The sequence below is a fragment of the Carcharhinus amblyrhynchos genome, chromosome 15, assembly GCF_965287045.1.
Source record: "Carcharhinus amblyrhynchos chromosome 15, sCarAmb.v2.hapA, whole genome shotgun sequence".
NCBI classification, from domain to species: domain Eukaryota; kingdom Metazoa; phylum Chordata; class Chondrichthyes; order Carcharhiniformes; family Carcharhinidae; genus Carcharhinus; species Carcharhinus amblyrhynchos.
The window spans coordinates 38748734-38762643 of NC_137338.1; the positions used below are offsets into that span (position 1 = coordinate 38748734).

The window sequence follows — 13910 nt, forward strand, 5'->3', positions numbered from 1 at the left end:
AGGTATCAGATAAAAGATACAATTGGGAACCAAAAGGAATAGAGAGGTTCAGATGGGAAGTGAACCACCCATCTGTAATATTACAGAAGCAAAGAGGAATTATGAGAAAAGTCTGGCAGCCAACATAAAAAAGAGTGTTCTGCAGACATGGAAATAGTTGGAAGGATAGTAATAGGACGACTACAATGATTCAGGGCCTAAAAGGGAATTTACACATGGAGGCATGGAGCACAAATTAAATGAATACTTTGCATCTGTATTTACACCAACAAACAGATGCTACCAAGGCCATGATGACATGGGGAAATTCTGTCACTAGAAGAGTTTTAATTTGACAAGGAGATAACATTCGATAGACTGTCAGTACTTAGTAGACACGCACTGATTACATGCATCTTGAAGGAAGTGAGAATGGAAATTGCAGGGAAGCTGGCCATAATCTTTCAATCTTCCCTAAACTCAGAAGATGTGCCAAAGAGGAAACATTACACCTTGTTCAAAACAGATTGCAAGGATAAGCCTAGCAATTTCAGACCGATTAGTTTAACTACAGTGGTGGAGCAGCTTCTAGAAACAATTATTTGGGATAGAATTAGTTGTCACATAGAAAAATGTGAGTTGATTAGGGAGAGCCAGCATGAATTTCTAATAGGGAAGTGTTCAACTTGCAGTGTTTTTTTGAAGAGATAACACAAAGGGTCACTGAGGGTAATGCTATTGATGTGATAGACATGGACTTCCAAAGGCATTCATTATAGTGCCACAGATGTGTGTGAAAAGTTTGTAACTCATGGGAAAAAAGGGACAGTATCAATTTGGATACAAAATTGTCTGAGAAATAGGAAACAGAGTAAATAAGAACATAACATAAGAACATAAGAACATAAGAAATAGGAGCAGGAGTAGGCCATCTAGCCCTTCGAGCCTGCCCCGCCATTCAATAAGATCATGGCTGATCTGTCGTGGCTCAGTTCCACTTTCCCGCCCTCTCCCCATAACCCTTAATCCCTTCTCTTATCAAAAACCCATCAACCCGCTTCTTAAAAATATTTAGCGAGGCAGCCTCCACCACTTCAACGGGCAGAGAATTCCAGAGATTCACCACCCTTTGAGTGAAGAAGTTCCTCCTCAACTCCGTTCTAAACCGCCTCCCCTTTATCTTGAGGCTGTGCCCCCTAGTCCTACTGTCTTTTTTGAGCGGGAAGAGTCTCTCCACCTCTATCCTATCCATCCCATTCATCATCTTATACGTCTCAATGAGATCTCCCCTCATTCTTCTAAACTCTAACGAGTACAAGCCTAGTTTATTCAGCCTCTCCTCATAGCTCAATCCCCTCAACTCCGGTATCAGCCTAGTAAACCTCCTCTGCACTCCCTCCAGGGCCAAAATATCCTTGCGCAGGTGCGGCGCCCAAAACTGCACACAGTACTCCAGCTGCGGCCTCACCAATGCCCTATACAGCTGCAGCAAGACCTCCCTACTTTTATATTCAATCCCCCTCGCTATGAAGGCCAGCATCCCATTCGCCTTCCTGACCACCTGCTGCACCTGCAAGCTGGGTTTTTGCGACTCATGCACAAGGACCCCGAGGTCCCTCTGCACCGTCGCCTGCTGCAGTTTTTCGCCACGTAAGTAATAGTCCTTCCTACCACTCTTCCTACCAAAGTGGACCACCTCACACTTGCCAACATTAAATTCCATTTGCCATTTCCTGGCCCATTCGCCCAGCCTATCTAGATCCTTCTGCAGACTCTCCACACCCTCCGCACAATTAACAGCTTTCAGGCTTGAAGAACGTTTGTGTTGGAGTTCCCCACTCCTTAGTATTAGAAGCTTTGCTTTTCCTGACATATATTAATGATCTAGATCTCAATTTGCAGGGGACAATTTCCAAGTTTGCGGATGACAAGAAACTTGGAAGCATTGTAAGTGGTAAATGGAGAACATTACGGAATTTCAAAAGGACATTGACAAGTTGGTGGATTGGGCAAATTAGTAGGTGAAATTTAATTCAGAGAAGTGAGAAGTGATGTATTTGGGCAGGAAGAACAGGATCAGACAACAAAAGGTGCAAAACTCTTAAAAAGATGCAAGAGCAGAGGTACCAATGTGTATATGTGCATAGATTACTGATGGTAGCAAGACACGTGGACAGAACGGTTAATTAAGCATACAAGTATCCTGGGCTTTATTAATTAGAGACACAAGAGCATTAGAACGAGGAGGTTATGCTGAACATATACAAGGTACTAGTTAGATCTAGTCTATATATAGTTCGGGGTGCCACACTATAGGAAGGATGTGAATGCCCTGGAGAGACTGCAGAAGGGGTTTACAAGAATAGTTCTGGGAATGAGAAACTTCAGTTGAGGCTAGATTGAAGTGGTTAGGACAGTTTGTCTTGGAGAGGAAGGCTAAGGGTAGATTTGACAGAGGTCTTCAAAATCATGAGGGGGCTAGGCAGAGTAGATGGGGAGAAATTATTCATGCTCACAAAAGGGTCAAGAAAAAGATAGCATATGTTGAAAGTTATTTGCAAAAGAAATAAATGTGATGTGAGAAAGAACCTCTTCATACAGCAAGTTATTCAGGTCTGGAATGCATTGCCTGGAAGTGTGGTGCCGGCAACTTCAAAGCACTCATGAGGACACTAGATGGTTATCTGAATAGAAACAATGTGCAAGAGCACAGGGAAATGGAAGGGGAATGGCATCAAGTCATAATGCTCATTTGGATAGACATTATGGATACCAATGGGATGAAGGGTCTCCTTGTGTTCCATAATAATTCTGTAATTTGATCAGTTGTTCCTTTTTTACTCATTTATAACCTTTCATTCTAAATCGGAAGGAAAGGACCTTAGTGAAGCATTACGTGCCAACCCAAACTATACTCAAGTGTCACAGAGGTTTACAACACAGAAAAAGGCCTTTCGGCCCATCATGTCTGCACTGGTCAGAAACAAACCACCCGACTATTCTCATCCCATTTCCCAGCACTTGGCTCACAGCCTTGTGTGCCTTGGCATGGCAAGTGCACATCTAAATACGTCTTGAATGTTCAGGGTCTCTGCCTCCACCTTGTCAGGCAGAGTGTTCCAGGTTCCCATCAGACTCTGGGTGAAAAAAGTTTTTCCTCACATCCCCTCTCAACTTCCTGCCCCTTACCTTGAATCAATGCCACAAAGAAAATGCTGGAAAATCTCAGCAGGTCTGACAGCATCTGTGGAGAGAAAATAGGGCCAACGTTTCGACTCTGGATGACCCTTTAATCAGAGCTAACAGCAAAGGAGTTCTTAGCTCTGACGAAGAGTCACCCAGACTCAAAACATTGGTTCTATTCTCTCTCCACAGATGATGTCAGGCCTGTTAAGATTTTCCAGCATTTTCTGTTTTTGTTTAATAGTTCAGCACCTGCAGAATTTTGCTGAAGTTAATGCCCATTGATCCCTCCGCCAAGTGAAAAATTTTCTTCCTGCTTACCTATGGCCCTCATAATCTTACGCATTTCAAAAATGCCCCCTCGGTTTCAAAAAAAAAACAAAGAGCAAAGAACAGTACAGCACAGGAAATAGGGCCTTTGGCCCTCCATGCCTGCGCCTCTCATTGGTCCAACTCGACCATTCTTCGGTATCCCTCCATTCCCAGTCTGCTCATGTGACTATCCAGATAAGTCTTCAACGATCCCAGCGTGTCCACCTCCACCACCCTGCTTGGCAGTGCATTCCAGGCCCCCATCACGCTCTGCTTTAAATCAGAGGGACGTATTTTAACTTTGCCTTACCTGTCCCGTCACCCCCCGCCCCCCCCCACCACCACCTTTCCTCTGCTCCAAGGAAAACAACCCAATTTATCAAATTTCTCCACGTAGGTCCCTCTGATTCTTGGTTTTTCCCAGGGTCCTGATGTTCACCATGTATTTCTTTTTCTTGTTTCTCCTGCCCAAGTACATCTACTCTCACTTATCTGGATTGAATTCCATTTGTCACTGACCAGCCACAGTATATCGTAAGGCTATTCTCCCCATTTTTAACCACCCTAACAATTTTTGTATCATCCACAAACTTAAGGATCAATCCTTCTACATTCAAGTCTAAATCATTTACATAAAGCACAAACAGCAAGGGTTCCAACACTAATTCCTGCAATACTCCACTGGACACAATCTTCCAGTCTGAAAAACACCCTTGGACCATCACCCTCTGCTTCCTGCCACTCAGCCGATTCTGGATCCATTTTGCCAAATTTCTTTGAAGCCCATGGGCTCTTACCTTTGCTATCAGTCTCCCATGACCTTGTCAAAAGCCTTGCTAAAGTCCAAGACTACTACATCAAATGCACTGTCCTCATCTAGCCACCTCTTCAAAAGATTCAATTACTTTGGTCAGACATGACCTTTCTTTCATAAAACTACGTTGAATGTTCTTGATTAATTCTGCCTCGACAAGCGAGATTCATTCTATTTCTCAGAATTGCTTCCAGTAGTTTCCCCACCATTGGGGTTAGACAGACTGGCCCGTACTTTCCTGGCTTATCTCTTCCTTGCTTCTTAAATAATGGTACCACACTGGGTGTCCTCCAGGCCCCTGGTAGCTCTCCCATGGCCAGAGGGGAATTGAAAATCGCCAGCACCTCTGCTATTTCCTTCCTTGCCTCACTTGATAGCCTGGGATACATTTCGTCCGGCCCTGGAGATTTATCTACCTCTTTGCAGCCAGACCACTCAATGTCTTCTCTGTCTATGATTTGATTTATTATCACATGTATTAGTATAGTGAAAAGTATTGTTTCTTGCATGCTACACAGACAAAAAATACTGTTCATAGAGAAGGAAAGGAGACACTGCAGAATGTAGTGTTGCAGTCATAGCTAGGCTGTAGAAAAAGGTCATCTTAATGCAAGATTCCAGCATCTGCAGTAATTTGCTTTTAACTTAATGCAAGGTAGGTCCACTCAATTAAGTTGGTACATGACTTTTGTATCTTTTACCCAACAGGTGATGGAATGTGAATTTCTTCAATTGTATCACAAACTATCTCCTTGATTTCTATACCCACATCATCTCGCTCACTGGTCCTCTGGCGCCACACACAAATTACCACTGTGGTCCATAATTGGCCCGACTCTTTTCCTAATTATCCTTTTGCCCATAATGTACTTGTGAAATAACTTAGGATTTTCCTTTATTCTACGTACCAGTATCTTTTCATGTCCTCTTTTTGCTCTCCTAATTTTTTTTAAATTCCCTCTTGCACATTACATGCTCCGGGCTTCTGCTGTTTTGAGCCTCCTTTTTTTCATCATCCAAAACTGTATATCACTCGATATCCTGGACTCAGAGGATTCATCTGTGCCACCTTTTCTCTTTATTGGAGCATGTTGGCTTTATACTCTTTTTACGTCCCACTGTTTCATTTCAGATTTACCTACAAATATCTGTTACCAGTCTGAAGAGATCCTGAACCGAACTGATATAACAACCAAGTGGACATATCATTTAAAATCTGTGAAGAAAGTTAACGTGGTGGGAGTTGAAGTATTTCAGCTGAAGATGAATGTCTCATGTTGGTGAACCAACACTGGCAAAAAGAATGAAGAGGAAACAGTGCAAAATCTTTGTCACTTCCTCCCATAAAGTTACTATTTGGCAGCCACACACCACCAGTTTGCAGCCTCCACTTTGACTTCCCCAACCGAGCAATTTTTCAGCTTCTTTCCACAATCCTTAAACAAGTGGTCATCCATATTCCTTGCCATGCTGATTAGCTTCTCTGATCTGTCCTCCCCTTGAACAAGTTTTATCCACACACTGCCGAACTGCAAATGCATTGCAATAAGGCTTCTCCTAAACAAGAACTTGAGCCCATCTCCAAGAATCAAGTCTGTACCTCTGATCTGTCCAAACGTGGCCTGCTAACCAACACATTTTCAGATCATACCTAAGTGAAGAGTGCAGCAAAAGGGATATGGAGAGTGTTTGCACAGGGACAGGGTGAAGGAAGAGGCCATGTTAGTGTTAAAGCAAATGACTGCTCAAGTACCTTGAAATTGAGTTCACAGCAAAGCCCTTTGTTGCAAATAAATATCAAATCCTGATCTGTGTAGACACGTAAATCACTTTGGTTCCTCAGTATTTGACACTTCAATTCCTGATGCCAAGTCAATTCAACTGATTTTGTGATACAAATGAAACTTCTGCTTTGATGGATTATTTACTTTATCCTTTGATGCTAGACACAGGATTAGAAGTTTTATGGCTAATTGCTTTAGCAAATTGCAGAGAACAAATTACAGCCTAGAATGCTTAACACAAGAATTGGATCAGTAGCTTATTTTTGTAGGACCAAAAGTTTTAATATTCTGAAGTTGGGTTGACTGGTCCTTATGTATTTACTGGAATTTAGAAGGAGGAGTGTGGATTTAATTGAAACTTACAAAATTTTGACTGAGCGAGGTAGATTGGATGGAGGGATGTTATTTGCTTAGGATTGAATTTGAAAATGTCAACAAATAGGAAATGAGTGCAACTCTAAGGATTTCACTAACCCACGGAAGATTCTCACAAACTGTCATCCAATATCCTTGTACACCATGAAATGCAAACGCCGCACTTGAAACAGCATTATAGTTTGAATATAGGTCACCAATTTACATGCATTTGTCATGGACACAATCTGCTTAATAGAGATGCAGAAGCCAAACGTAAGCATTGCTACGTTGTGCATCACAATGGGGCAGCAAGTTACCACTTTAGTGACAGCATGAGTATCTGCACCTTTGATTCTTGACACAAGATGTTTCCATCTCAGCCCTGTGAACTTGGGAAAATACCAAGCAAAAATTGCATATTTTGCAATCATGTGGGCAACATGATTAGAGAAAAGTCACAGCGGTTCATCCCTGAGCCACTTCAATACCTTTGTGTGCTCATAATGAATGAGGAGCAGGTTATTCATTGACCAGGCTTTAGGTGGGTAAAAGCAAGATGGCACAGTGGTTAGCACTGCTGCCTCACAGCACCAGGGACTTGGATTTGATTCACGGCTTGGGTCACTATCTGTGTGGAGTTTGCACGTTCTCCCTATGTTTCTTCTGGGTGCTCCGATTTCCTACCACACTTCAAAGACGTGCAGATCAGGTGCATTGGCCGTGCTAAATTCTCCCAACAGGTTTACCCAACAGGTGCAGCAACTAGGGGATTTTCACTGTAATTTCATTACAATGAGAAGGTAAGCAGACTTATGATTAATAAATAAACTTACTGAACTGGACTAGCCACAGATAAACTGCAAAATACCTTTAAACAAAAAGGTTCTGCACACTGCTGACGTGCATCAAATACTAACCCTTCACTTTACTCAAGTGAATGACTTAATTTTCTAAATTACAGAACTTTACTTACTCTAATCCTCTTGAGCCAGTCAATTTCGTTGTTGAGCAGAACTTCTGCATTGGGTAGGTTAATGTTACTGTTGTACGCGTAGTTAAGCAGATGCCTCAATAGTGTGAAGTAATCTGCTGAATGTTTTGCTCTCTCTCTCGCAGTACTCTGACAACAGGAAAACAAGTAACTCAACCAATATAGTCAATAGCATTAAAACATCTGAATAAAATCAAAATGCTAACAATTCACAACGCATACAATTTTTATTGACTATTCAGTTCATTGATTACTCATTCCTGTTTGTCACCTCAACCTTAAACTTCTAAAAAAACGAAACCTAATGTAATCAGTATTATAATAAATTTTTAAAAATCTTACTGCTAATACTGTGAAGAGTAGAGTGATGAAAAATAGTAAAGGTCGATGTCCCATACAGCATCTGGTAGCCATCAGGAAGAACTGCTCTTGGGCCATTTGTCTAACTGCTCTGTTAAAAAGAAAGTATTAAGCCTTTAGTTTTAACTGCCATCACAATTGTATATTTTGCATGTTAACGTAATAAAAGGTGTTGACATTTTTATGTTCAATTTTCATTTCTTCATATTTAAATTGACTTTGCATCGCAGCTATAATTAACTGTTCCCATATATCTGTCCAGCTGCATTTATATGGTACCTTTCATAGCCTCAAGACCCAAAATGTTTTATAGCCAATAACTGTGAAGTGTAGTCATTGTATTAGCCACACATATCAATTTGTGAACCTGGTTCCTCCGTTTTTTGTTCATGTTGTGGGATGATTTTTCACTAAAACATTATGAGAACTCCTGCTCTTAGCAAAAAAAAATTGTGGGATCCTTTACATCCACCTCAACAGCCAAATGTAGTACAGTTTAATATCTCATCCACAAGGTACTACATCAAAAACTAACCATTCTTCATGACTGTAATGAACAGTTTTAGTTTTACATAATCAAACACTGGAATAAATCTTTGGTCTAGATTATGCAGTCAGCAGCAAGCTGAGGCACTTGCTAATTCTGAAGAAAGCTGCCCACAAAGATCTGCAATCTCCTTGGCATGGCTTTCCCCATTTCCTAATGTTAGCACAATCTGGTGTTGATTCTAAGGGGCTTCCAGGGATCAGCAACAGTGATGTCATTAGGCAGGATAAGCAACCCCTCTTATTGGACAGCAACCCAAGAGATAAAAAATCATTCATGAATATTCATTTATATCTTTCAAGAGTAAACTAAAGATTGGAACATAACACACTGGAGTAACAGTAACTTTAAAAGCCTTTCGGAAATTCAATTACGTTATATCTACTACTTCGCCTTTATCCACTCTACTTGTTACTTCCTCAGAATTTTAACAAAGTTGCCAAACATGATTTCTCTTTCACAAAACCATATTTGCTCTGTCCAATAGTATTATGTTTTTCTAACTGTCCTGCTGCCAATGGATTCTGAATGTCTCTCCTTACTAACGGATTTTAGCATTTTCCCAATGAAGTGGTAAACTAACTGGCCTAGAGCTTCCTGCTTTGTCTTTCTCCTTTGAGTCGTGTTAATTTCTGGTTTGCCAATCTCCTGGGACCAGAATCTAGGGAATTTTAGAATATTGCAACCAATGCAACCGCTATTTCCGTAGCCACCACTTCTTTTAAGACCCTAAGTCGCAGGCCATTTGGTCTGCCTTTTGCGAAATGAGTTTCCTTACTACTTTTTCTCTAGCAATCGTTTTACATTCCTTCTTCCATTTTGTCTTGACTTCCCACTATTCTTGGGATCCTTGTTGCACCTTCTTTTGTGATGACAGATACAAAAGACTTTTCAAAGACTCTGCCATTTCCTTGTTTCCCATTATTAGCCTCCAAGGGACCAATGGCTCCTTTAGCTACTCTCTTGCTTTTTATATTTATATGAGTTTTAATTGTTTTTACATTTCTTGCTAGTTTTCATTCATATTCCAATTTCTTCCTTTTGTTTTGTTTGTCACCCTCTGCTGGTTTTGAAAGTTTTCCCAATTTCCTGGATTACCACTAATCTTTGCAGAATTGTAAATTTTTTTTCAATCTGATATCATCCTTAACTACTGACGATACATCCTTTTTCTAGCAGCTTTATCAGTGGAATATACTTCTGTTGAGAGTTATGAACTTCCTCAAATATTTTCCTCTGATTCGCCACCATCTTACCTTTTAACTTATTTTTCCATTCCACTTTAATCAACTGTCTTCGTATTCTTGCAGCTGCCTATATTTAAGTTTAAGCTAGTGATTTCAGACACAGATTTCTCACATCAAACCATGTTAAATTCTATCACGCTATGATCACTTTTACCAAGGAGATCCTTTATTATGAAGTCATTAATTAATCCTGTCTCACTACAAATCATGATGTGGGTATGCCGGCGTTGGACTGGCGTAAACACAGTAAAAAGTCTGACAACACCAGGTTTTAGTCCAACCTATTTATAAACCTGGTGTTGTCAGACTTTTTACTGTCACTACAAATCACCAGTTAAATATAGCTTAGTCCCTGGTTGGTACCAGAATGATTGTTCCAAGAAACTGCTCCTCCTCTGTTCAATCCATATGAAAATTAAAGTTTCTCATGATTAATGCAGTACCTTTCTTACAAGCATCCATTATTTCTTGATTTATGCTCTGTCCAACAATGTCAGAAGGCCTATCAACCACTCTCTCTTTGTTATTTCTTATCTGCACCCAAACTGATTCTAGATTTTGACCTTCTGAACTAAGATCATTTCTCACCACAGTACTGACCTCAAACTTTATTAACAGAGTCAACACACCACCTCTTCCTTTCTTCTTGTCCTTCCAAAAGGACAAAAACTCTTGAATATTCAGGTCCCAACTGTGGTCACTAATGTTTTCTGTAATGTCTACCATATCATACTCTTGTGCAATCAATTTATCTATCACGTTACGAATGCTGCATGCATTCCAATAAAGAGCCTTTAGTTCTGATGCTTCAGCCCTTTTCCCTCCTTTGATCTTACTTGCTGGTACACTCTTTTGTTTGTACACTGCATCCTTCTGTCACAGTTATCTATCCGCATCATTACTCTGCTGTGTCTATTTTCTCTAACTTTCCAAATTTCCCTTCAGATAAAACCTTCCTCTTACTTCCAATTTAAAGCCTTCTCTACAGCCCTAGTTATATAATTTGCTAGTACACTGATCCCATCTTAGTTCAAGTGAAGTCTCTCCCAATATTACAATCTCTTTTTCCCTAGTACTGGTTCCCCAGTGCCCCTTGAATCAAAACACATTTCTTCCACCGCAATCTTGGTACAACACATTCAGCTTGCTAATCTTATTTATCCTGTGCAAATTTGCATATGGCTCAGGTAGTAATACGAAAATTATTACCCTTTGTGGTTCTGCTCTTTAATTTAGTCCGTAGATGCTTTCTTAGTTTTGCCTATATCTCGCGTATAACCAATCAACTATAACTGGATGCACTCCACTCCCATTCCAAATTCCTCTCCAATTCTGAGGACAGGCAACAGAGTCTTTGGGACTCTCACTCTCAGTTGCCAAGAACAGTATCCATCTCCTTAACTAAATGCGGGTGCAGGGGAAGCAGGCATGGAAGAAGTGTGCTAATGATTGTGACCAGGAAAGGGAAGAGGCGGATTAGAGGGAGTTAGGTCCTTAACAACAGCTAACAGGAAATAGATAAAAAATGAACTAAAAATGGCCATTTCGTACTGTCCTTTTAACATCATGTAAATCTTCCTACCTACCAACTTCAGCAACAGAAGTTATATTAACTGGAGATACAAAGATCGTTTTTCACTTAGGTTTCTAAATGTATTGCACAAGTGTGTGATCCTAACAGTAGCTGAATGGCAATTGTCGGGAAATGACTGACCAAACTGTGAAAATCCAAAAGCCTTTGACTGTTAACAGATAGTAGCAGGGTTGCAAGTACTTAATTTTGAGCATCACTAGCATGAAAAACCAAGAGCATTTTTATTTACCATGCTTTTCAAATTTATTTAAGTATAACCTGATTTTGGAATGCCAAACTATTTGAAAATTAATAAGATCAGCCCTTCAAATCCCAGATGCCATGTTCAATTTCAAATTGGCTATTGAATTCAACATTTAAACTGCCTACCTGCACTTTTGCATGCTTTAAAACATTTCATTGTCATGGTTCTCTTGTACTTTTGCAATGACGCAGTTTAGGCAGATGAAAAGCTTCTTGTCTTTGATGTTCAGACCAGTTGATAAAATTATGCAACAGCAAAATATACCCCTTTTTTTCTGACCCCCCCACACACACACACAAAACCAAAGACAAATTTCATAACAGGACATGAAGCAAAAGGTTAATCAAAACATGATGTTGGATTAACTGGTTTATAATACTTAGTGTTCCAAACGCAAACTGCCATGAACAAATTACTTACTTGCTGTGACAATGCAGGAGCAAATCAATTATGAAGGTCTGCCATGCCTTTTCTTTACTGAGTGTATCCAATGCTGTTGGAACCAGTGCAAAGCACAGTGTCATCACCTCCAATGCTTCACAGCAAACATGTTCATCTTCAGAATCTGGTTCATTTCCTGCATTTGTCTTCAATGACAATGACACAAAAGTGTAATTTATAGCAAGAGTCCACAACTGAACACGTAGCATATTCAATGTTTCCTATACTTTTTACTATTCAAAAAGAGACAAGATAATGCTCACAAATTTAACTGCACTCATTTCCTGCAAAGATAAAGGACAGGCACTGAAAGAGCAAGGCAGTAGGAAAAAATAAAATACTGAGGGTTACCTACTCCAATGTTGAAACAATTACAATTACTTCAGAAAGGAAAAAAATTATTCAGTCCTATTTCCCTGTAACTACAGTGGAATACAATTAAGCGCATACTGATTAAATTCACACCGCCAGATGTCTGAATTTTTCTCACAATTAGCTCATATAAAAAAAATCAAAAATTTGAAGTACCCTCTGTTTAAGAAATATTTTCATGACCTTTGTTGGATTACTTATTTCAGTATACATATTTCACTGACTGATTGATTACAGCACAAGGGCAAAAGTTGGATATCTTTTAACATAAGACAGGACAAAATCTATTTTAGTCACAACAACCTGTTTTGAAATGCCCAAGCAATTGCACAGAGAAGTTTAATGCAATTAATGTTCACACTATTGTGCTGCCAAATCATTTTGTATATGTAATACTTAATTAACAAATTTAGAGAACAAAATTATCTCTTACATTCAATTACTCAAGTATTCTTCAAGCTGCATTAACTCCACATGTAAAATCCACTTTGTTGTGAATATTTTTTTCTCTTCATGCCAAAGGTCTAACACCCATTAAAGCAAGTTTCAAATGTTTAAGCTGACGTCACTGACACTGGAGGTGGAAATTGCTATCTCAACAGTGAACGGAGGTTTGTCTCAGACAAGTAATAATGGACTTATTTTATCTTTGGAGACTTGGAAAATAACCATTTGCACTGCCTCTTCTGCATCTTGAAATAAATAATCTACAGTTTCTTAGTGCCTCTTCCAAACACTGTGTTTTACTTAAGAATTACAAAGCTTAATTTTGTGACATAGAAAGTTGCACCAATTGCTTTAAGTTATATCAATCTTTTTCCTGCAATGCAGACTCAAATCGGAGCAGAGTCTGAAGACTACCCCGGCATAGCACGGGTTACACATGCCTCACTTGTGGCTGTGCATATGCCTAGCTGGAGCTTGAACCATATTTACTTAGAATTGTCTTTGCCTGGAAGAGACTTGGAACTCAACTTGGGTGGATGAGGGGTAGAGAAGGTGGGGGGGAACAAAATCTGCCATCAATGTCAGGCAATTTAGACACTAGATTTCTTTAGTATCTATCTGAACATGAAGCCCAAAGCTCAACTTTGCATTCCATCCAAAGGGCAAGACCTTCAACACTGCAGCATAGCACTGAAATGTCTGTCTAGATTATGTGATCAAGTCCTGGAATCCAGCAGGCATGCTCAAACTTCTAACTTAAGCTAATAATGCTACAAACTTAAGTGGAGAGTTAGAGTCTTCCACTCTTCCACAACTACCAGCAGAAATATCTGGCTGCCTTGCTCATCTCTTCTCCTAAGGACACACTGCTCTACTTGAAGAATTTCACTAGTTTTCTTGACTCCATTGTTGGTCAAATTGAAGACTGATGATTTTTCTCAATTTGAAATCCATTCATAGTTTTCTTACTTATATCTACAAAAATAATAACTGGAATCACACAACAGATGATTATAAATAGCTTTTCACCAAAGCTGTACACAAAAATTTAGTGGGCAGATGAAATAAATATGCAGTGCAAAATGGGTTTGGTACCAAAGTCCTACTTTGCCACTGAACAAATACATTCAATAAATTAAGTGCTGAAGGAAAGTAAAATTAAACTTTTTAAAAAAATCAATGTCAGATTCTTGTTGCAGAGAGTAGGTAAACCAGAGAACAGCATTATGGTTAACATG

General features: G+C 39.7%; 1 protein-coding gene across 1 annotated transcript in view; it reads right to left on the reverse strand.

Annotated features, from left to right (window-relative positions):
* usp9 (ubiquitin specific peptidase 9) overlaps nt 1-13910 on the reverse strand; it is a 258340-nt gene that overhangs the window by 82504 nt on the left and 161926 nt on the right. The window contains exons 26-28 of the mRNA XM_080203847.1: nt 11833-11999; nt 7763-7871; nt 7403-7549 (exon numbers count right to left, since the gene is read on the reverse strand). Of these exons, the coding sequence (XP_080059973.1) occupies nt 7403-7549; nt 7763-7871; nt 11833-11999 (423 nt within the window). The remainder of the gene's footprint in view (nt 1-7402; nt 7550-7762; nt 7872-11832; nt 12000-13910) is intronic.